This window comes from Oncorhynchus clarkii, chromosome 4 (genome assembly GCF_045791955.1).
Source record: "Oncorhynchus clarkii lewisi isolate Uvic-CL-2024 chromosome 4, UVic_Ocla_1.0, whole genome shotgun sequence".
Lineage (NCBI taxonomy): Eukaryota > Metazoa > Chordata > Actinopteri > Salmoniformes > Salmonidae > Oncorhynchus > Oncorhynchus clarkii.
In genome coordinates this window covers 56,346,151-56,369,838 of record NC_092150.1, presented here as the reverse complement: position 1 = coordinate 56,369,838, position 23,688 = coordinate 56,346,151, and the positions used below count along the sequence as shown (strand labels likewise).

At 41.8% G+C, this 23,688-nt stretch overlaps 1 protein-coding gene across 1 annotated transcript in view; it reads right to left on the bottom strand.

Annotated features, from left to right (window-relative positions):
• LOC139406970 (ezrin-like) overlaps positions 1-2,999 on the bottom strand; it is a 56,673-nt gene extending 53,674 nt beyond the window's left edge. The window contains exons 1-2 of the mRNA XM_071150188.1: positions 2,850-2,999; positions 1,644-1,735 (exon numbers count right to left, since the gene is read on the bottom strand). Coding sequence (XP_071006289.1) covers positions 1,644-1,655 — 12 coding nt within the window. The 5' untranslated portion in view covers positions 1,656-1,735; positions 2,850-2,999. The remainder of the gene's footprint in view (positions 1-1,643; positions 1,736-2,849) is intronic.
• Positions 3,000-23,688: the final 20,689 nt, after the last annotated feature.

The following is a 23,688-nucleotide window of genomic DNA, read 5'->3' as shown; positions in this document are numbered from 1 at the left end:
GGTTAAGGCCACGGCTTGTGTGGCTGTGTTGTCTGACTGTCACATGGATGTTCAAGGGGCCGCGACTGCACAGAAAGAGGATTTAGGGAAAGCCAAGGAGTGAACACTGTCCCACACTTGGTGATAATGTGTTATTCTAACAAGTGTAACTCGAGCCAGAGGGAGAAGTGAGACCAAACCAGGATCTCAATCTCAGCTGCTCAACTTTCTTTTGTCAGATTTCTTTCTCTTCTTAACCATATTAACTCGAGCCTACTCTACTAGCTCTATATAATAGAGAAATGTTTAACACGCACCTTTCACAGTAAAAAGGATTTTGTGTCACAAAGCACAATAGAGAATCTCAATAAGATCACGTCAGTGAAACTGTCCGTTTTCTAGAAAGCCCTTCCAGTCAGTGTGTAGCAGCCACAGCCAAAACGTAAACACCTATGTTGACCAACCAATGCTATGAATTAAACAACTCAGCATTTTGAGGATTAATTTGAGTTGCAAAACGATTGACGTCAAAACAAAAAATGTAAGACCAAGTTCATTAAAAATAGACTTCAAACTTAGTAATAACTTGCCATTGTAATATTTAATTCCTTGCTCTAACTTAAGTTTCAGTCATTCATGTTGAGAGAAGTGAGCCAGTGGCAGTAAGTCAATGATTATGCCTCATTGATATCATGGAAAAGGAAACAATCAGCCATTAGGCAGGGTTTTCAAGTTTTGTGCCTAACAGAGGAGTGACAGAAAGTGCAACTGTGTCATGCAGCCAGCACCACACTGATGATGTCACTACTTCCCAGTTTAGTGTGACTCTCTTAACCCTAGGGCAATTTCTAAACAAACCAACACTCTTTGTTACTCCTCGAGTCGTCGACTAGGGAGTGTCTTGGACAAATGGGGGACTAACTGTAAATACAATACAGTGTACTGTTCAACTATCAACTTCTCTCTAGATCACACACCGTTACAGCTATTAGCACCCCGGGAAAAGCAAAGAAGAAATGTCTCAGTTGAAGCACAGCACATGATTTTAGAGGCTGGTGTGATATTCCATATAAATCAAATAAACATTTTATTTCTCTGGTCATTTAGGTCAGATGATCCTTTACTTCCTCTCTAGCTAAAGTAATGAAAGTCCATTGTTTTACTACACTTGTGGGAATTGCTTTCAAAGACAAATTTTCAACAAAAAGCTGGGCCGTTGTGTACCTTGGTAAGTCACTGCTAAGATATTACATTAGGTATAAAAGAGGTTGTGAAAAATGACTCAACTTCATGTGAGAAACCACATATTCAGAAGTGTGATCACTTACAAGAGGCCACTTATTCTCATATTCAATATTCTCAATTCAGGAGAATGTATTTCTGTAAGTGAGGACAAAGTTCTCATTTTCATCTACAAGTGACAGTACAAATGAAATCATAGAAACATTATACATGTTTACAACACAAATAGCCCCTATCGCTAGACTGCCATGAATACCTCCTCTCATCACGTGTAGACATCGTGGCAATAAGTCTCTTGCTTGCCTGGGTTACTCCCATCTCGACTCATGACTGGCAACGTCTCATAGTTACCAAGCATAGTTTCAGGCAACTCAGAAACACATGAAAAGCTTTGAAATAAATAAAACTACAGCAATACTTACAGCTTTCGGCATCTTGTTTCCTTCTCCTGGGTCTGTGCGCGGAGCTGTCACTTTGGTTTCCAAATACCTCGGATGGTTTCCACAGTGCCTTCCTGTCAGAGGGAGCGAAAGAGGAAAAACGAGTTTTAGCCACCCGGGTGATACTTAGTCAAATGGGACTACCCTTCCTGCTTTAAACGCTGCTGCGAAATAGAGACTGGTTGACGCTGCCCTTGTACAGCCATTAGTCATAAATATGGAAGTTTAGATTAAGCGAGCCTATTCCATAAATCACAAAAACACCATAATAAAAAGTCTCCACCCTTCTCGGTAAATATCTTACTTGAGCACCATAACCGCATCGAGGTGTGATCCTTACTTCAGCACCACAACTGTATCAACCTTGCTTGGATAAAAAATGGTGAGGTGGACGTTCGATGTAGCCTATATGCTGCACCGTGTACAACAGATACATTTTCCAATTTCATCTTGGCTACTACTGGGTGTAACGCGGATACAAAGTCGTCTATCCGCCAGGGACAGACACTTACAGAATTACTTGTTGCGATTAGGGTCTGTTACAAATGTAACAACTTCATCAGTTGGAATCACAAGATAGCCAGGAGCTTGATTAACTTCTGAAGAAGATACACATATTTCAAAAGTAACAAACCCGACTCGGTTAGACTACACGACGTGTGTTAAAATAGATACAATGTTCCACGCGTATGGTAGGGATTTTTCTGCTTGTTCTGTTCAAATAAAACGTGTCGAGTCCACCGACCAAACCCAAATCTACAGCTAACCTAAAACTGCTAGTTTACTCGGCTAATCAGTGAATTTGGCATAGCCACTTTTTTGTAAAATGTCATGATATTATCGAAAAGGGAATTATTTGACCCGACTCGAATAGGCTATAATTTAGGATTCTGGATTTTTTTTTTTTAAATACGACTAAAATGTAGCCGTTGCATCAAGGATACATTTTTACACATGCACTCTATTTAACCTTCAACTACTAGCCTTCTACCAAGCCACATCCCCACTACAATAATCCCAGACACCTGTTGGATGTTTTTCCCTTTATAGGGAAGAGGCAGCAAAAGTGCTGCAACAAGTGCGGAAACAAAGTAGTGAGCATCCCTATTCTGCTCAACAGCCTCGCGTTCACATAAATATTCGATGTATAGATAACGCTATACTTTGTTACTTTGTAGAATGTCTTACCAGAGCAGGTGTGATTTGAGATGAGATGGTTATATGGCAAGGCTGCAGCCGCGGATACTCCCCTCTGCTGAACTCGAAGCACGGAAATATGGCTGCACCGCTCACTTCAGCGCTCCTACTATTACCGCCTGCTTGCACGAGTTCCTGTTTGTCATTCGTACTCCAGCAACTCCCATCAATGACACGTACTAAGAACTGAAGTCATGCAAGCTTGTAGAAAAGTGAATAAAGACAGCCCGCCCCCCCAAAATTATTTACAGTAGGGATATATATGCCAACAACTCATTTTTTTTAATAATAGGGACACATTATTTTAAAGGGGAATTTCAGCATGGCTCTTTTTATCATAGACATTTTTATCCTAGACATCACAATTATCCAAACCACAAGCTAGAACTAGCACATTTTCATTTCACTGGTAGAATTAGAAATTTTCGACTACCTGTGTATTGTCTGCTCATAATGAACCACAAAGTCCGGCAGACATTAGCCTTAGCAAAGACAGTAGGAGCTGAGAACAAGAAATTGCATCCCTTGAGAGGGCAATAACAAGATGTACGTCAGGAGAAGTGCAGTATTAATTATCATAAGGAGACATATTCTTGGCTGATCCATTTGTGGTTTCATGGTGGATGAAAACAAAGTTGGGTGCTGTGGAATGGTGAAGGCAACCAGAAGTGGTCTGGTGATAATTTGTTGTGTTTCTGCTGGTCAGAGGGAGCAGGTGCTCTGCGTTAAACCAATGGGGACAAGAGATGTGAATTGTTTTGCTCTCAAGAAAAGGAGTGATTACTGGGGTAGCTGTAAATGTGAAAGCTGATCAACTGAAGGGGAAGATGATACTCGTCGCTTAGTGCAACGCAGATAGGGTAGCGTGAGTAGTGAAACAAAAGTCGTCTGTTCTTTTGAGTTTTGATGTTGAGTCTTTGCCCGCCAAAGTGATGTTAGGATATATAAGTTATCCCGTACGAGCGTTTGTTCCGGAATTACGCTGTTACAGATGTCAAGCTTATGGGAATGTGGCAGCAGTGTGTAGGAGGGAGAATCCTAGGTGTGAGAAGTGTATAGAAGGGCATGAGACAAAGGAATGTGTAGCATTGGGGAAAGTATTGGTATGTGTTAACTGTAAGAGTGCCCATGGGGCTGGGGATCAGAAATGTCCAGTGCGAGAGAGGAAGATTGAGTTTCAGGGTTAGAGTTGTGCAGAAATTGTTGTATGCTGAGACAGTGAAGAAAGTAGAGGAAGATGTGTCAAGGTGGAGGGATCCTGAAAGGAGTGGTGTGAGTAGTAGATCTGTACCAGTACAGAGGCATAGGGGAAAGGGTGATACAGTGCATTCGGAAAGTATTCAGACCGCTTGACTTTTTCTAAAAAAATTTACGTTACAGCCTTTTTCTAAAATTGATTAAATGTTTTTTCCCCCCTCGTCAATCTACACACAATAACCCATAATAACAAAGCAAAAACTGGTTTGTCGAAATTTTTCCAAATGTAATAACAAAAAACTGAAATATCACATTTATGTAAGTATTCAGACCCTTTACTCAGTACTTTGATGAAGCACTTTTGGCATGATTACAAACTCAAATGTTCTTGGGTATGACGCTACATGCTTGGCACACCTGTATTTGGGGAGTTTCTCCGATTCTTCTCTGCAGATCCTCTCAAGCTCTGGCAGCTTGGATGGGAAGCTTCGATACATATATATTTTCAGGTCTCTCCAGAGATGTTCGATTTGGTTCAAGCCCGGGCTCTGGCTGGGCCACTCAAGGACATTCAGAGACTTGTCCCGAAGCCAATCCTGTGTTGTCCTGGCTGTGTGCTTGGGGTCTTTGTCCTGTTAGAAGGTGAACCATCACACCAGGCTGAGGTCCTGAGCGATCTGGAGCAGGTTTTCATCAAGGATCTCTCTGTACTTTGCTCCGTTTATCTTTCCATGAATCCTGACTAGTCTCCCAGTCTCTGTCGCCAAAAAACATCCCAACAGCATGCTGCTGCCACCACCATGCTACACCGCTTGGGATGGTGCCAGGTATCCTCCAGATGTGATGCTTGGCATTCAGCTTGGCAAACTCCACTGAGTACTGGCTTCCATCTGGCCACTCTACGAATAGAGGCCTGATGGTTGTCCTTCTGGAAGGTTCTCCCATCTCCAAAGAGGAACTCTGGAGCTCTGTCAGAATGACCATCAGGTTTTTGATCACCTCCCAGACCAAGGCCCATCTCCCCCGATTGCTTAGTTTGGCCAGGTGGCCAGCTCTTGGAAGAGTTTTGGTGGTTCCAAACTTCTTCCATTTAAGAATGATGGAGGCCACTGTGTTGTTGGGGACATTCAATGCTGCAGACATTTTTTGGTACCCTTCCTCAGATCTCTGCCTCAACACAATCCTGTCTCGGAGCTCTACAGATAATTCCTTCGACCTCATGGCTTCGTTTTCGCTCTGACATGCACTGTCAACTGTGGGACCTTATATAGACAGGTGTGTGCCTTTCAAATACATGTCCAATCAATTGAATTTCCCACAGGTGGACTCCAATCAAGTTGTAGAAACATCTCAAATGTGTTCAATGGAAACAGGATGCACCTGAGCGCAATTCCGAGTCTCATAGTAAAGGGTCTGAATACTTATGTAGATGTGATAGTTTTTTAGTTTTAATAAATGTGCAAAAATGTCTAAAAACCTGTTTTTGCTTTGCCATTATGGGGTAATGTGTGTACATTGATAAAGGGGGAAACTATTGAATCCATTTTAGAATAAGGCTGTAACATAACAAAATGTGGAACATTTAAGGGGTCTGAATGCGCTGTATATATTGTGTAAGCGAGCTAGGTAGTGTCAACAGCCATTGTTAGCCAATCCAGTCGGGGTTGGAAGCTATGATGAGCTATGATTGGTTTGCTTCGATTGGTCACTAGCATCGCAATAGTAAGGAAGATAACGTTCAGCTTTCCCAACTTTAGCCCCTGCCCTGTTCAGTTCCCTCGCCCACAGTGGGTTTTGACCAGAGGCGGCATCCTCTTGACAAATGCTTTGCTTGAAATAGAGCAGAGCTCACATTTTTCTACAGATAGCAGGGTTCCCGCAATCCCCTGCACATTTCTCCGTGTGCCCTTGTTGAAAATGAGGGTGTAAATTATCCTGCCAAATTAGTTGTTGGTGAAAACCTTCTGTCAATGGTTTCCGCCCACTCCGCTTCTCTTGCTTTCCTTCCATTGAAAGTGAATGGGTGTGTTCGAGCGGATACTTTTGTCAACTCTGTGACCATCGTTGGTCGCCACCTTTCAAAGTTCGTTACATTATGGGGATAACAATTGGCCAAAATGTGCCTACATGTCGACTGCATAACATCCATGTGATCAAAGGTAATTTAGTTTCAACTGTAGTTGACGTCAATTTTTTGCAGTTACCCCTCAGCCATCGCCTGCATTCTGAGAGGCACACATTTTCAACCAATCATTAGTGTATTTGTTTGACCCATGCAAACGAGACCAACGATGTGACTGAAACAGGAAGCAACTTTGCTGCGATTCATATGTATACAGTGGATATGTACATTTAATGTGATATGAGTCTCTCCCCAATTGGTAGTACAATGCAAGCACATTTTTACAAATGGTTTGTGTGTGATATGGTAGTTGGAGACCTGTTTATTTCGACATTACAAATAAACATTTTTAGAAACAATGGCAACACGGCCATGTTGCACTGAGCCTTGATGTTGGAAAACTCACACCAGTCTCCGACTTTCGGCTGTAGCAGACGCACCTCCCCAGACTTCACTTCTCGACTTTCGTCTGCAGTCGGTTGCTTCATTCAACAAAACAAGCCAAAGATGGTCTATTATATTGACAAGATATTCGGGTGACCGCTCAAAAATGGAAATATATGCCCTGAATGATGGAAGGCAGGCAGGAGGCGGCAAGATCAGGTGGGACAGTTCCAGCCAATGACAGGGCAGATACCCGAGTGAAAAACAGGCCATAGAGGATTAATCTTTGTATCTGTGCTATTATAGCATCTGTGACAGCATGGGCAAGTGCCATTAAGGCAATCTCTATTTTCAACTAGTCCATTTTCTTCTTAATTGGTTGATTTCTCCAAACTCATAGGAATCCTTAACTAGTTGACTACTTTAAAATGATGGAAGCCTTTAAATGGGAATTCTCCACGCAAATACGGGTTATATCCATGAGACCTCTCCCTGACAACAGCACAACTCAAGATGGTTGTTTTTTCAAAGTTGCCGAAATGACACGTGTCCACCTATATCAGTGCATTTGTAACTACCCAACCATAAGCAAACTTCTATTCGATCAAATAAGCCTCACGTAGCTAAAGAGAAATTCATTGTTTTGTTACCAAATTCGACAATCATGGACCTCCATACACAAATTCCTCACTTCGTGGGCTGAACAAGCCCAATGGTTTACAATGTTTCACCGCGCAATGCCCCTTCCTAGTTTAAACGGGGCATAACAAAATAGCCAGGGTGTCATAACCAAACAAAAGCAAAATATTAAATGCACGTGTATATTTGCATGACCAGACTTTCGTTTCTATTTGTGTGGTTGAGGAATAGCGCGCGTCAGAATCACACGTCCTTGTACAAACTCAACATATGAAGCGCAGTGAAAGGGGTTTGGGAGGTTTCATAACTGTACACCGACCAATAGTTGAGCAGGATTAAAATAGAACAGTATATATCGGAGATAAATCCTGAAGTGAAACTACAGGTCAGAGCGCACCACATGTAGTCTGATGTACAGAAACAGGCCACTTGTAGTAAAGAGGAAATTGCAGTGATGCAATCCTTTACTCTCTTAATAAACAAGGATACTGTACATATGTCCTGAAACCAGATGTACTTTCCAGCAAATGTCTTACGGTTTTGAAAAAGAAAGAAAAAAACGATTTAGCATAATATAATGACCAGGGCTAAGGTTTTGTTTTCAATCATTTTAAAATATAGGATACTGTATTTTGTTTTAAACATTCAGTACTTGATTTGGACTAAAATAGTTGGCTGAATTTATTTTGGGTGATGGTACTGTTTATATTTAGGTGCATAAGCTCCACAATACTTTTGAACTAATATTCTACAAGAGGAACAGGAGCTCAAGCAGTAGACACTTTGAGGTGATGTTACTCAGCTCCAGTGAGCTCCTGACCATGGAAAGCACTGTAGGCCTTAACATTACTTTTCATCAATGCAAAGGGTAGCAGATTATGTTCAACTATAGGCTAGTACAAATAGAGTTGTTGAGGATATATGAGAAATTATTAAATTAAAGTTTTACAGACCTGTTGTGAAAAGAAACAGGCATTGAGTGATTGAACACCAGCATCATTTAAAGAGACATACAAACAGCATTTTGGTAAAATGACTAACAGTGGGAAAATAAAACAAGCAACCAGTTGCAGATTATAGGCTGCTGAAACATGAGCCTACAACAAATCAGGCAACAACATGTCAACCCTGGGCCCCTACTGTACTTCCTGTTCACCTACGACCAAACATGATTCCAAAACCATCTTTAAAAATTCTGACAACACAACACCGACAACGATGAGACAGCCTATAGGGAGGAAGTCGGAGACATGGCAGTGTGGTGCCAGGACAACAACCTCACCCTCAATGTGAACTAGACAAAAAAAAGCTGATTGTGGACTATAAGAAATGACTGGCCAAACAGGCCCCATAAACGTTAACGGAGCGGGTTGAGAGTTAAGTTCCTTGGTGTCCAAATCACAAACTAACCATCATGGTCCAAAAACACCAAGTTATACAGCTACACCAGCGAGAGCATCCTAACCGGTTGCATCACCGCCTGGTATGGCAACTGCTCGGTTTCTGACCGTAAGGCGCTACAGAGGATAGTGTGTACGGCCCAGTACATCACTGGGGCCAAGCTTCCTGCCATCCAGGACCTATATACTGTACTAGGCTGTGTCAGAGGAAAGCCCAAAAAATTATCAAAGACTCCAGTCACCCAAGTCACAGACTTCTCTCTGCTACCGCACAGGAAGCGGTACCGGAGCACCAAGTCGAGGACAAAAAAGCTCCTTAACAACTTCTACCCCCAAGCCATAAGTATCAGGTTTCAGGTAGACTGTTGAAGAAACCATGTTTATTGCAAGAGGGGCAGGCAAAACGACAGGTCAAGGCAGGCAGGGGTCGATAATCCAGAGTAGGAGCAAAGGTCCCGGGTGACAGGCAGGTGGGCTTGGAGTCAGGACAGGCAAGGGTCAAAACCAGGAGGGCGAGAAAAGAGACTGGAAAAAGTGGGAGCTGAGACACAAAACGCTGGTTGAATTGAACAAACAAGATGAACTTTCACAGGCAGAAAACACAGGCATACATACCCAGGGGATAAGTGGGGAAGATGGGTGACACCTGAGGGGGGGTGGAGACAAGCACAAGTGAAACAGATCACGGCATACCAGTGGCATGGAGAGGGGGGCGAGCAAGGGGAGACGAAAAATGATCTTTAAGGCTCACCAGAGTACTCACTCCAACGAATGAGCTAGGTCTCTTGAAGGGACAGGTAGACAAAATGACCTGCATTACTGCAATGCAGACAACTAGGTCTCAAGTCTGCTTACTCGTTCGGCTGGAGACAGCCTAGCCCTGCATCGGCTTGGGAAGAAGTGAATCGGCAGTCTCCGGAGGCTCTTGGAGGGACTCGGGTGAGCTTGGATCTCTCGGGGACGTAGACAACGGGGACTTCCGGAGATCATCCGATGCAAGGTGGGATCCCTAAAGTGAGCGATTGGGACCGCAATCGAACCTCTTCTCCCTCCTACGTTCCCGTAGCTGACCATCGATCTGGATGGTTAAAGCGATGAGTGAGTCGAGAGCCGTCGGTAGTTCTCGGGTTGCCAGCTCATCCTTTACCTCCTCCGATAATCCACGCAGGAACGTGTTGAACAGCGCTTCCGGGTTCCAGGTACCCTCTGTTGCTAGCGTGCGGAACTCCGAAGCAACTTCCGGTTAGCCTCTCTCCCAGACACCGGGGCCTCAAACTTCTCACCTCCGCCACAAATACCTCCAGACTGAGGCAGATGGCGGATTGTTGCTCCCACACCGCCAGCGTAATAATGTACGCTATCTTCGAGCAAGCCGAGGGGAACAAAGAAACGAGAAAGGCCCGGAAAGTTCTGGAATCTCCATGGTAGCGCTCCAGGGGAGGAAAGTGCAGACTGTTGAAGTAACAATGTTTATTGCAACAACAGGGGCAAGCAAACGACAAGTCACGGCAGGCAGGGGCCGGTAAGCCAGAGTAGCGGCAATGGTACCGGGCGACAGGCAGGCTCAGGGTAAGGCAGAGGTCGGTAATACAGAGGGGGCAAGGTACAGGTCAGTAGTCAGGCTCAAGGTCAGGCAGGCAGTCTCGAAGTTAGGACAGGCAAGGGTCAAAACCAGGAGGTCGAGAAACGAGAGAGTGGAAAAAGCAGGCGCTGAGACGCAACCCGCTGGTTGACTTGAACAAATAAGACGAACTGGCACAGACAGACAGAAAACACGGGTATAAATACCCAGGGGATAACTGGGGAAGATTGGCAACACCTGGAGGGGGGTGGAGACAAGAACAAGGTCAGGTGAAACAGATCAGGGCGTGACAATAAGTCTGCTGAACAATTAATCAAATGGCCACCAGACTTTTTACATTGTTTTTTACACTGCTGCTAGGCGCTGTTTATTAACTATGCGTAGTCACTTCAACCCGACCTACATTAACCTGTACTCCCGCACATTGACTCAGTACCGATACTCCCTGTATAAAGTCTTGTTTTATTTGGTAAATATTTTTTAACTCTTTCTTGAACTGCACTGTTGGTTAAGCGCTTGTAAGTAAACATCTACACTTGTTGTATTCGGTGCATGTGACAAATACAGTTTGATTTGAGTAAGGGTAAGGATAAGAAACTAGTATAAAAGCCCTGTCCATGAATCCATAGATTAATGGGATTTGTGTAAAAAAAAAGTAAGAGTTAAATCTCCCGAGTGGCGCAGCGGTCTAAGGCACTTCATCTCAGTTCAAGAGTTGTCATTACAGACCCTGGTTCGATTCCAGGCTGTATCACAACCAGCTGTGATCCGGGGTAGGCTGTCATTGTAAATAAGAATGTGTTCTTAACTGACTTGCCTAGTTAAAAAAAATACAATCTAAACATAATAGAAAATATAAATATTTAGTATAGAAATGCCTTCCCTGTAAAGAAAACAGACAAAAAACAAATGGTTTGTGTTAACATTCAGGTCACAGAAGCAGAGATTAATTTTGTAATGGATTACATTATGTATATCATTAAAAAGGTGCTGTGCTGCCTGGGTTAGGTTAAACATTGAAAAAGGGAACATTCAGTGATCTGTAATAATCCATTGGTGTTCATTCAGGATATCAACCAATAATGTAATTAAATTCTGTTTAGAAAAAGGGCAGACAGATAGGAGTGATGGAATTGTCTGAATGGAGCGGAATGCTCAATCAGTAATCCTGATGTATTTTTGCATTTAGCCAGGACCCTTGGATTAACATGCTGATACAAATAGATACAAACATACTGAGGCTTTAGATAGCACAAACAGATCTGGGAGCAGACTAGAATGACTATAATAGCATGGTTTATTTATATGCAATAGCAAAGTTGTCACATGTCGTCAGGTGTAAAGACCGTCAGGTGTAGCCTCCCCCACTTTTTACAGAATTGTGTGGATAAAAACTTTAATTTAGATTAGAGCACTGCTATCCGACCCGAGCCCGACCTGCCCCAACATTATACACCGGGTTAGGCCCGGGTAGGTCCTGTTTTTTTCCATCAATAACTAGGGTACTAGTTACTACATTGATCACTAACATTTTGAAGCTGAGCAATTTGCACGTGCTCTGCTGTGCAGTCTAGTCATATCTGACTAGGATCATAACATGGTGTCAGAAGTGCTTCACCCTCGTAAAATACAAGATAGGAGAGATTATTTCACAGAAAATAATGTTCCTTGAGTTTTGTCGGAGATGAGTCATGAAAAGTAGCTAACAGCTAAGTGCTGTCTCATGTCTCTTCATTGAGCAGAGCATTCCAAGCGGAGCCGTTGCTATGGATACTCAGGCTCAGAGCCGATGTGAGCAGAGCGCATGCAGAGCAAGCGCCACGCATGCAGAGCGAGCTTCACGCATGCAGAGCGAGCTTCACACAGAGAGCGAGTGACAGACAGAGAGGAGCAGCTAATGGATTTACTAATGGAGGAAGTTATTTCTGATTTCGGACTTCAGGCAGGACCAGGCCTTAAATTTGGCAGAAGCAAGCATGCCTGGGTAGGGTAGGGCATGAAATTAATTCACGTGCAATGGTCAATATTTGCCATGGGGGGCGAACATCCCACTGGGCACACCATGTCATTTCAACATTGAGAAGTGGGTAATATTTGGTAGATGCATTGATGAATGAAATTCCAATCTATTTCCCCCCACTTAGAAAGACAAGTTTGAATTCTCAATGGTTTATCACTATGCTTTCAATCATCTAAAAGCACAACCAAATTCAAATGAGAATCCAATGTTTGATATTTGGTTTATTTATAAAACAACTTAATGTATTATCCCTGTGCTTCATTTTATAGCACAACCAAATGACCTGTATTGCAGTTGATATTACATTCAATTACAAGGTGCAAGTGATCAGTGCCATTTGATATTCTGTGCAGATTATTATAGCAATCGTGAAGATTTCCACAGACCTGCGACCCTGAACATGCACACTTTCTATGATTACATGAGACATTTATTGTTACAGTAACCTCAAAATATGGCCATGGATGTGTTACTGATTTTAAGGTTGCATACATCCTGTTACATTAGTTCATTTATTGTCTTACAAAAGTAATATTGAATTGTGTTTGGTTGACAATGCAACCAAATATCAACATTAAAAGGAGATTATCTATTGAGAGTATCTATTGCTTGTATAGTTAGATCTAAGCCACAGGCTTAATCATATTCTTTTATTTCTTTAACTTGTATTTTTGGTTGAGATGGAGACATGAACCCAACATACAGTGCCTTGCGAAAGTATTCGGCCCCCTTGAACTTTGCAACCTTTTGCCACATTTCAGGCTTCAAACATAAAGATATAAAACTGTATTTTTTTGTGAAGAATCAACAACAAGTGGGACACAATCATGAAGTGGAACGACATTTATTGGATATTTCAAACTTTTTTAACAAATCAAAAACTGAAAAATTGGGCGTACAAAATTATTCTGCCCCCTTAAGTTAATACTTTGTAGCGCCACCTTTTGCTGCGATTACAGCTGTAAGTCGCTTGGGGTATGTCTCTATCAGTTTTGCACATCGAGAGACTGACATTTTTTCCCATTCCTCCTTGCAAAACAACTCGAGCTCAGTGAGGTTGGATGGAGAGCATTTGTGAACAGCAGTTTTTAGTTCTTTCCACAGATTCTCGATTGGATTCAGGTCTGGACTTTGACTTGGCCATTCTAACACCTGGATATGTTTATTTTTGAACCATTCCATTGTAGATTTTGCTTTATGTTTTGGATCATTGTCTTGTTGGAAGACAAATCTCCGTCCCAGTCTCAGGTCTTTTGCAGACTCCATCAGGTTTTCTTCCAGAATGGTCCTGTATTTGGCTCCATCCATCTTCCCATCAATTTTAACCATCTTCCCTGTCCCAAACCATGATGCTGCCACCACCATGTTTGACAGTGGGGATGGTGTGTTCAGGGTGATGAGCTGTGTTGCTTTTACGCCAAACATAACGTCTTGCATTGTTGCCAAAAAGTTCAATTTTGGTTTCATCTGACCAGAGCACCTTCTTCCACATGTTTGGTGTGTCTCCCAGGTGGCTTGTGGCAAACTTTAAACGACACTTTTTATGGATATCTTTAAGAAATGGCTTTCTTCTTGCCACTCTTCCATAAAGGCCAGATTTGTGCAATATACGACTGATTGTTGTCCTATGGACAGAGTCTCCCACCTCAGCTGTAGATCTCTGCAGTTCATCCAGAGTGATCATGGGCCTCTTGGCTGCATCTCTGATCAGTCTTCTCCTTGTATGAGCTGAAAGTTTAGAGGGACGGCCAGGTCTTGGTAGATTTGCAGTGGTCTGATACTCCTTCCATTTCAATATTATCGCTTGCACAGTGCTCCTTGGGATGTTTAAAGCTTGGGAAATCTCTTTGTATCCAAATCCGGCTTTAAACTTCTTCACAACAGTATCTCGGACCTGCCTGGTGTGTTCCTTGTTCTTCATGATGCTCTCTGCGCTTTTAACGGACCTCTGAGACTATCACAGTGCAGGTGCATTTATACGGAGACTTGATTACACACAGGTGGATTGTATTTATCATCATTAGTCATTTAGGTCAACATTGGATCATTCAGAGATCCTCACTGAACTTCTGGAGAGAGTTTGCTGCACTGAAAGTAAAGAGGCTGAATAATTTTGCACGCCCAATATTTCAGTTTTTGATTTGTTAAAAAAGTTTGAAATATCCAATAAATGTCGTTCCACTTCATGATTGTGTCCCACATGTTGTTGATTCTTCACAAAAAAATACAGTTTTATATCTTTATGTTTGAAGCCTGAAATGTGGCAAAAGGTCGCAAAGTTCAAGTGGGCCGAATACTTTCGCAAGGCACTGTATATGTATAATTTGTGAACTTGTCGACAAGTTAAGAGGCTATTTACCGTATTGTAAAAGTGATATTGAATTGTTTGATTATCAACACAACCAAATATCAACATTTAAAGAAAATGTTTCTTCTACTTGGGTAGCTCCATCCATGCCATTAAATCTGGCTTTAATTCCAGTTTGTCTCCACATTAATAATTTATATCCTGGATTCACGTCTCCATTTCAAGCAAAAGTCTAAGTTAAAGAATAGGACTAAATCAAATCAAATTTCAAATGCGCTTTATTTAAAATTTGATTTGGTCCTATTCTTTAACTTAGATTTTTTTGGTTGAGATGGAGACGTGAATCCCAAATATGTATTATTAACTTGTAGATTCCATTTGAAATCAACCAAAGCTTCAAACCTAGGCCTATATGTTTTGAAAATGTTTTGTTGAAACCTGGGTTGAATTTAAACAACAGCTGTCGATTACTTCCTTAATGCTATATACTAAAGGCCTAAATAACATAATCGATATACACTACATGACCAGAAGTATGTGGACACCTGCTCGTCGAACATCTCATTCCAAAATCATGGCCATTAATATGGAGTTGGTCTCCCCTTTGCTGCTATAACAGCCTTCACTATTCTGGGAAGGCTTTCCACTATATCGGGCACTGATGTTGGGCGATTAGGCCCAGCTCGCAGTCAGTGGTTGAGTTCCATGAGGTTGAGGTCAGGGCTCTGTGCAGGCCAGTCAAGTTCTTCCACACCAATCTCTGCAAACAATTTCTGTATGCACCTCACTTTGTGCACAGGGGTATTGTCATGCTGAAACAGGAAAGGGCCTTCCCCAAACTGTTGCCACAAAGTTGGAAGCATAGAATTGTCTAGAATGTCATTGTATGCTGTAGCGTTAAGAATTCCCTTCACTAGAACTAAGGGGCCTTGCCCAAACCATTAAAAACAGTCCCAGACCATAATTCCTCCTCCAACAAACTTTACAGTTGGCACTATCCATTGGGGCAGGTAGCGTTCTTCTGGCATCCGCCAAACCCAGATTGGTCCGTCAGACTGCCAAATGGTGAAGCATGATCCATCACTCCAGAGAACGCGTTTCCACTTTTCCAGAGTCCAATGGCTGCGAGCTTTACACCACTTCAGCTAATGCTTGGCATTGCGCATGGTGATCTTAGGCTTGTGTGCGGCTGTTCAGCCACGAAAACCCATTTCATGAAGTTCCTGACGAACAGTTCTTGTGCTGACGTTGCTTCCAGAGGCAGTTTAGAACTCGGTAGTGAGTGTTGCAACCGAGGACAGAGGATTTTTATGCACTTCAGCAGTCGGCGGTCCCGTTCTGTGACCTTGTGTGCCCTACCACTTTGCGGCTGAGCCATTGTTGCTCCAAAACTTTTGTTTACACTTCACAATAACCTCACTTACAGTTGACCGGGCAGCTCTAGCAGGGCAAACATTTGACGAACTGACTTGTTGGAAAGGTGGCATCCTATGACGGTGCCAAGTTACTGAGCTCTTCAATGTGGCCATTCTACTGCCAATGTTTGTATATGAAGATTGCATGGCGGTGTCCTCGATTTTATACACCTGTCAGCAACAGGTGTGGCTGAAATAACCGAATCCTCTACTTAGAAGTGGTGTCCACCTACTTTTGGCCATGTAGTGTATGATTGATAAAGTATGGTTACATTTAATTTGCTCTGTTGAACCTACCCTCTGGAATGACTTCAATATTAACAGGAATCTATTAAGTGGAGATTTATCAACAATCAATCTTACGATAGATAGCACATTGGTTACGGTCATTGACAAATATCAAAGCTGTGCTTGGTTAAAACCCTAGATGGGAGACCAAAGGTAGACCCTAGATGGGAGACCAATGGGAGACCAATAGATGGCTGTAGATCTATCAACTCCCAAGTAGGAAGTGCTGCCCGGTCTATAGATTTTTTTTCTTATAGTGGATATTACGTAGAAGATCTGACGTTGTTTCAAAGGTGTAATTCAACATGTTTTATACAAGATGTGTCTATGTTGAAAATGTGTTACCATGATGACATAATTGTCTGGTTTAAATTTGACCCTTTTACCCTCAGTTTAGATTGATTACTTTTTTCAAATCCAATGTATTTCCCACGTCGAGTCCACATCACAATACATTGACAAATGTACATTGAAACAAGGTTGATTCAACCAGTTTGTGCCCAGTAGAATGGCTAACATATGGAATTCTTTATACAGTGTCGTGTAAATGCAGCGTAATGCAGAAACCTCAATGGCCCAACTCTAAATACATGGCTGTGATTTCAGACAGCGATATATGTCTCTTGGGAGGGAGGGGGGGAGGGAGGTGCTGTTGAGGGGTGTAGGCCAGCATGAGAAACATATAGTACATCGTTCAGCTGAATCCAAACTTGAGATGGGCGCTCTTAAGTCTGACTTTTGCATGCATCATTAATAAAAAATGTGTATGAAAACTCAAGTTATTAAGGCCTGACAGAATGGAGAGGTCTCTTTCATAAAAATAAAAAAAACACCCTCACAGCAATGGTTCTGGCTCCAATATCAAATAACTAAACTAAAACAAATAACTAACATAAATAAGTATACAGACAGTGGATTTATTCATGCTTTTATACCATCAACAATTGCTGGTTATTTTGGATTTGCTGATATTACCTGTATGTCCCACCATAGTGGTACAGGCCCTCATTGGAACGAGGGGACCTGGGGCTCCACCTGCTTGAACAGCTCCAGCCTCTTCTGGGTGACATCATGGATGAGCACTGTAACCAAGACGAAGAAGTTCGATTCCGTTCTATGCTGTATGTTCTAACTATGTTGGTCTGCACATACCTTGGTGGGTTTAACCCCTGTGGGTCTAGCACTCTTGTGGGTTTAACACAGATATCACATAGGTATAACACATGTCTTTAAAATGGCATGTTATATGTTATATCATGGTATTTTTAGGATATTTGAGTTCAGCACTGCAGCAATGTCAATGCCAGGCTGGCTGGTTCTCCAACTTCCAAAGACCTCTGTAGTATTAAACAATGACCATTAGATGGTGCTAAAATCATGTTTATGGCCAGTTCAATCTCAGAGGGCCTACCACTTTCATGGTAGGCCTATGATAACTGCACAGGTTTGGACATGTCAAGTATTGATCTTTGAAAAATCTCAGAAGTGCATCCATCGACTTACTGTCCAGCACTGCTCTCGCCACTTAATTCTTCTCCAAAGTGTTACCGGCATGAGGCATCAGCCACAGGAGGAAGCCAGTCTCAATATCTGGAGATAAGAGCACACACACACAAAGCACATTGAATATTAAACCCTGTAAATATCCATGTATCTTGAGGACAAAATATTTGGTATTTTGGTACTTAATATTGAACTATACATGGATCTTCAAGCTCAGTCTGGGCTGAAAGGTCAGCATTGCAAAGGTCAGCATTGCAATGATTCGCTAAAACCGAACAACCTCTTGTAGGGCTGGTCGATATGGACAAAAAGTAATATTGCAATAAATGTAACTATCTTGCTCGATAACAATAAATGCAACAATAAAATGTTTTTAGGTACAGTTACTTTACATTAGCAGCAGGGCTCTATAGACCACAGGGTTTCCCAAACTCGGTCCTGGGGCCTCCCTGGGTACATGTTTCGTTTTTTGCCCTAGCACTACACAGCTGATTCAAATAATCAAAGCTTGGTGGTGTGTTGGTTATTTGAATCAGCTGTGTAGTCCTAAGGCGAAGACGAGCACCCAGGCGATGCCCAAGGGCAGAGTTTGGGAAACCCTGGCCTATGATTTAAAAAGGAAGCTATTTCATATAACATGTCCAGGGAATACATGATGCATGATTGATATTGTGATATGCAACCTGTCAAAATAAGATCCAGAATTTAGGCTATCAGATTTATTTTTAGCTTATCAAATATTAATTTTCCGGCATCTTTGTGCATATTGGCCTAGGCTCAGTGGTTTAAAGTACTTAAGTAGTACTTAAGTAGTACTTTAAAGTATTTTTACTTCAGTATTTTTTTTTAAGTTATCTGTACTTTACTATTTATATTTTTGCCTACTTTTACTTCACTGCATTCTTAAAGAAAATAACGTGCTTTTTACTCCATACATTTTCCCTGACACCCAAAAGTACTCATTACATTGTGACAGGAAAATCCCTGGTCACCCCTACTGCATCTGATCTGACGGACTCACTAAACACAAATACTTTGATTGTAAATTATGTCTCAGTGTTGGAGTGTGTCAATAAAAAAAAAACTATAAAATTGTGCTTTCTGATTTGCTTAATATAAGGAATTTGAAATTATTTATACTTTTACTTTTGATACTTAAGTACATTTTAGAAATTCCATTTACTTTAGACTTAGACTTTTACTCAAGTAGTATTTTACTGGGTGACTTTCCCTTTCGCTTGAGTCATTTTATATTAAATATTTACTTTTACTCAAGTATGAAAATTGAGGACTTTTTCCACCACTGTCTAGGCTACAGCCTAGTATTCACCACCTGAGGAAGTGGGAACTCAAAACATTTAGCTAGATTGCTAACTCTATATGATATTGTGGCTAGATAGATTAGTCAATTAGCCCATTCATGGCTATCAGTAAATGTAATGTTCTACAAAAACAGAGCCAGTCCTAGGCTACTTGATGGCCTATTCATAGCAAATAGCCACTCTGCTCGGCTCCGAGGGTGCATCAAAACCATACTATATAGCCTACACCGGTAGAAAGGGGTGCCGGTAAAGTGGTGCCATGAATTCAATACAAAATAAAGCTAAGAAATAAATGATATACCCACAGAAATCTGCGCCTCTCCTCTTTGTAATTGGGACAATAGTGGTTGATTTGAAAAATGTATTTTTCCCGCTATTGCAATTTGAGCAACAGTCATATATATATATATATATATATATACAGTGCCTTGCGAAAGTATTCGGCCCCCTTGAACTTTGCGACCTTTTGCCACATTTCAGGCTTCAAACATAAAGATATAAAACTGTATTTTTTTGTGAAGAATCAACAACAAGTGGGACACAATCATGAAGTGGAACGACATTTATTGGATATTTCAAACTTTTTTAACAAATCAAAAACTCTAAAATTGGGCGTGCAAAATTATTCAGTCCCCTTAAGTTTATACTTTGTAGCGCCACCTTTTGCTGCGATTACAGCTGTAAGTCGCTTGGGGTATGTCTCTATCAGTTTTGCACATCGAGAGACTGACATTTTTTCCCATTCCTCCTTGCAAAACAGCTCGAGCTCAGTGAGGTTGGATGGAGAGCATTTGTGAACAGCAGTTTTCAGTTCTTTCCACAGATTCTCGATTGGATTCAGGTCTGGACTTTGACTTGGCCATTCTAACACCTGGATATGTTTATTTTTGAACCATTCCATTGTAGATTTTGCTTTATGTTTTGGATCATTGTCTTGTTGGAAGACAAATCTCCGTCCCAGTCTCAGGTCTTTTGCAGACTCCATCAGGTCTTTTGCAGACTCCATCAGGTTTTCTTCCAGAATGGTCCTGTATTTGGCTCCATCCATCTTCCCATCAATTTTAACCATCTTCCCTGTCCCTGCTGAAGAAAAGCAGGCCCAAACCATGATGCTGCCACCACCATGTTTGACAGTGGGGATGGTGTGTTCAGGGTGATGAGCTGTGTTGCTTTTACGCCAAACATAACGTTTTGCATTGTTGCCAAAAAGTTCAATTTTGGTTTCATCTGACCAGAGCACCTTCTTCCACATGTTTGGTGTGTCTCCCAGGTGGCTTCTGGCAAACTTTAAACGACACTTTTTATGGATATCTTTAAGAAATGTCTTTCTTCTTGCCACTCTTCCATAAAGGCCAGATTTGTGCAATATACGACTGATTGTTGTCCTATGGACAGAGTCTCCCACCTCAGCTGTAGATCTCTGCAGTTCATCCAGAGTGATCATGGGCCTCTTGGCTGCATCTCTGATCAGTCTTCTCCTTGTATGAGCTGAAAGTTTAGAGGGACGGCCAGGTCTTGGTAGATTTGCAGTGGTCTGATACTCCTTCCATTTCAATATTATCGCTTGCACAGTGCTCCTTGGGATGTTTAAAGCTTGGGAAATCTTTTTGTATCCAAATCCGGCTTTAAACTTCTTCACAACAGTATCTCGGACCTGCCTGGTGTGTTCCTTGTTCTTCATGATGCTCTCTGCGCTTTTAACGGACCTCTGAGACTATCACAGTGCAGGTGCATTTATACGGAGACTTGATTACACACAGGTGGATTGTATTTATCATCATTAGTCATTTAGGTCAACATTAGATCATTCAGAGATCCTCACTGAACTTCTGGAGAGAGTTTGCTGCACTGAAAGTAAAAGGGCTGAATAATTATGCACGCCCAATTTTTCAGTTTTTGATTTGTTAAAAAAGTTTGAAATATCCAATAAATGTCGTTCCACTTCATGATTGTGTCCCACTTGTTGTTGATTCTTCACAAAAAATACAGTTTTATATCTTTATGTTTGAAGCCTGAAATGTGGCAAAAGGTCGCAAAGTTCAAGGGGGCCGAATACTTTCGCAAGGCACTGTAAAGAGAGAGAGATAAGTTTGGACCCACCTTCTCATTCAAGGATTTTTCTTTATTTTTTACTATTTTCTACATTGTATTACAATCTATTTTCTACATCAAAACGATATACATATATGGAACATATAACATATATGGAATCATGTAGTAACCAAAAAAGTGTAAAACAAATCAAAATATATTTTAGATTTTAGATTCTTCAAAGTGGCCACCATTTGCCTTGATGGCAGCTTTGCACACTCTTGGCATTCTCTCAACCAGCTTCATGAGGTAGTTAACTGGAATGATTTTCAATTAACAGGTATGCCTTGTTAAAAGTGAATTTGTGTAATGCATTTAAACCAATCAGTTGTGTTTTGACATGGTAGGGGTGGTATACAGAAGAAAGCCCTATTTGGTAAAAGACCAAGTGCATATCATGGCAAGAACAGCTCAAATAAGCAAAGAGAAACGATTTCAAGAACTTTTACATGTTCTTCAAGTGCAGTCGCAAAAACCATTGAGTGCTATGATCAAACTAGCTCTCATGAGGACCACCACAGGAAAGGAAGACCTAGAGTTAACTCTGCTGCAGAGGATAACTTCATTAGAGTTAACTGCACCTCAGATTGCAGCCCAAATAAATGCTTCACAGAGTTGAAGTAACAGACACATCTCAACATCAACTGTTCAGAGGAGACTGCATGATTCAGGACTTCATGTTCGAATTGCTGCAAAGAAACCGCTACTAAAAGACACCAATAAGAAGAAGAGAGTTGCTTGTGCCAAGAAACACAAGATTTTTGGTTCCAACTGCCGTGTCTTTGTGAGACGCAGAGTAGGTGAACGGATGATCTCTGCATGTGTCATTCCCACTGTGAAGCATGGTGGAGGACGTGTGATAGTGTGTGGGTACTTTGCTGGTGACACTCAGTGATTTATTTAGAATTCAAGGCACACCTAACCAGCATGGCTTCCACAGCATTCTGCAGCGATACGCCATCCAATCTGGTTTGAGCTTAGTGGGACTATCATTTGTTTTTCAACAGGACAAAGACTCAAAACACCCAGGCTGTGTAAGGCTATTTGACCAAGAAGAAGAGTGATGGAGTACTGCATCAGATGACCTGGCCTCCACAATCACCCAACCTCAACCCAATTGAGATGGTCTGGGATGAGTTGGACTGCAGAGAGAAGGAAAAGCAGCCAACAAGTGCTCAGCATATGTGGGAACTCCTTCAAGGTTCTTGGAAAAGTATTCCAGGTGAAGCTGGATGAGAGAATGCCAAGAGCGTGCTTTGAAGAATCTCAAATTTAAAATGTATTTTGATTTGTTTAAAATGTTTTTGGTTACTACATGATTCCATATGTCTTATTTGATAGTTTTGATGTCTTCACTATTATTCTACGATGTAGAAAATAGTAAAAAATAAATAAAAACCCTTGAATGAGTAGGGTTTGACTGTTACTGTAAGTATTCACACCCCTTTTGCTATGACACCTCAAATTGAGCTCAGGTGTATTCAATTTCTTTTGATCATCTTTGAGATGTCGTTACAACTTGATTGGAGTCCTCCTGTGGCCAATTACATTGTTTGGACATGATTTAGAAGTATTCCTTCTCAGGAAGGAGAGAGAAAATAAGAGATTTGAAGTGACCTTCAGAGCTAGAAGAACAACTTCAAGCAACAGAATACATTTTTTTGGGAAACGAGTTTGATAGCTGCAAGTGACGGAGTGCTTCGAACGAGGTCCAGTGTTCAGAGAGGTGAAAGAAGCGTGGAGCTGAAGGTTTTCCGCCACGATGAGAGTAGAACAGAGTTGAGTTTGGGGGTTGTTTTTCTGTGTGTGGCCGCTGCGCATGCCCTCAAATTGTTTGCGCCCGGAGAAGACACGTTTCTGAGGTGAGCAGGACAATTAAGACATGGAGTTACATCAGGATGTCAGGAGCAAAGTCAGGAGAAGAGGCATTTTGGGACAGGGACACAGAAAGGTGGCTTTCTGAGGAGGAGTAGAGAGGAGAAAAATAAGAAGTTGAAGAGAAGGAGGAAAGCAGAGGATGGATTAGATTTTCAGGAAGATTGCGGATTGGTGTCAAGTGCAATCAGAGTGAGCAGTGCACCAGACCGAGTTCTTTAGGTGAAATGGAAGTGAATGAGTGTGAGTTAAGTGAGGTGGAAGGTGTGGTGAAGAGCTTGGAACACGAGCATGGCATCAATGGACATGATAAAGAAGAATCTGGTCCAGTAGGAGTTACATTTTTGGAGAATGTGGATCCTTGCCTTTTGGCGGATCCATTTGTTGTTTCAGGGTGGGCGGGTGGGAAAAAATTTGGGTGCAGTTGAATCAGTGAAGGTAACCTGTAGTGGACTTTGAACAGAGTCATTTCTCGGGCTCCGGAGTGGTGCAGCGGTTTAAGGCACACCATCTCAGTGCAAGAGGTGTCACTACAGACCCTGGTTCGATCTCCGTCTGTATCACAACCGGCCTTGATCGGGAGTCCCATAGGGCGGCACACAAATGGCCCAGCGTCGTCTAGGTTAGGGAGCAATGGTTATTAACTGCACCTCAGAAATGGAACGTAATCACAAAAAAATTGAT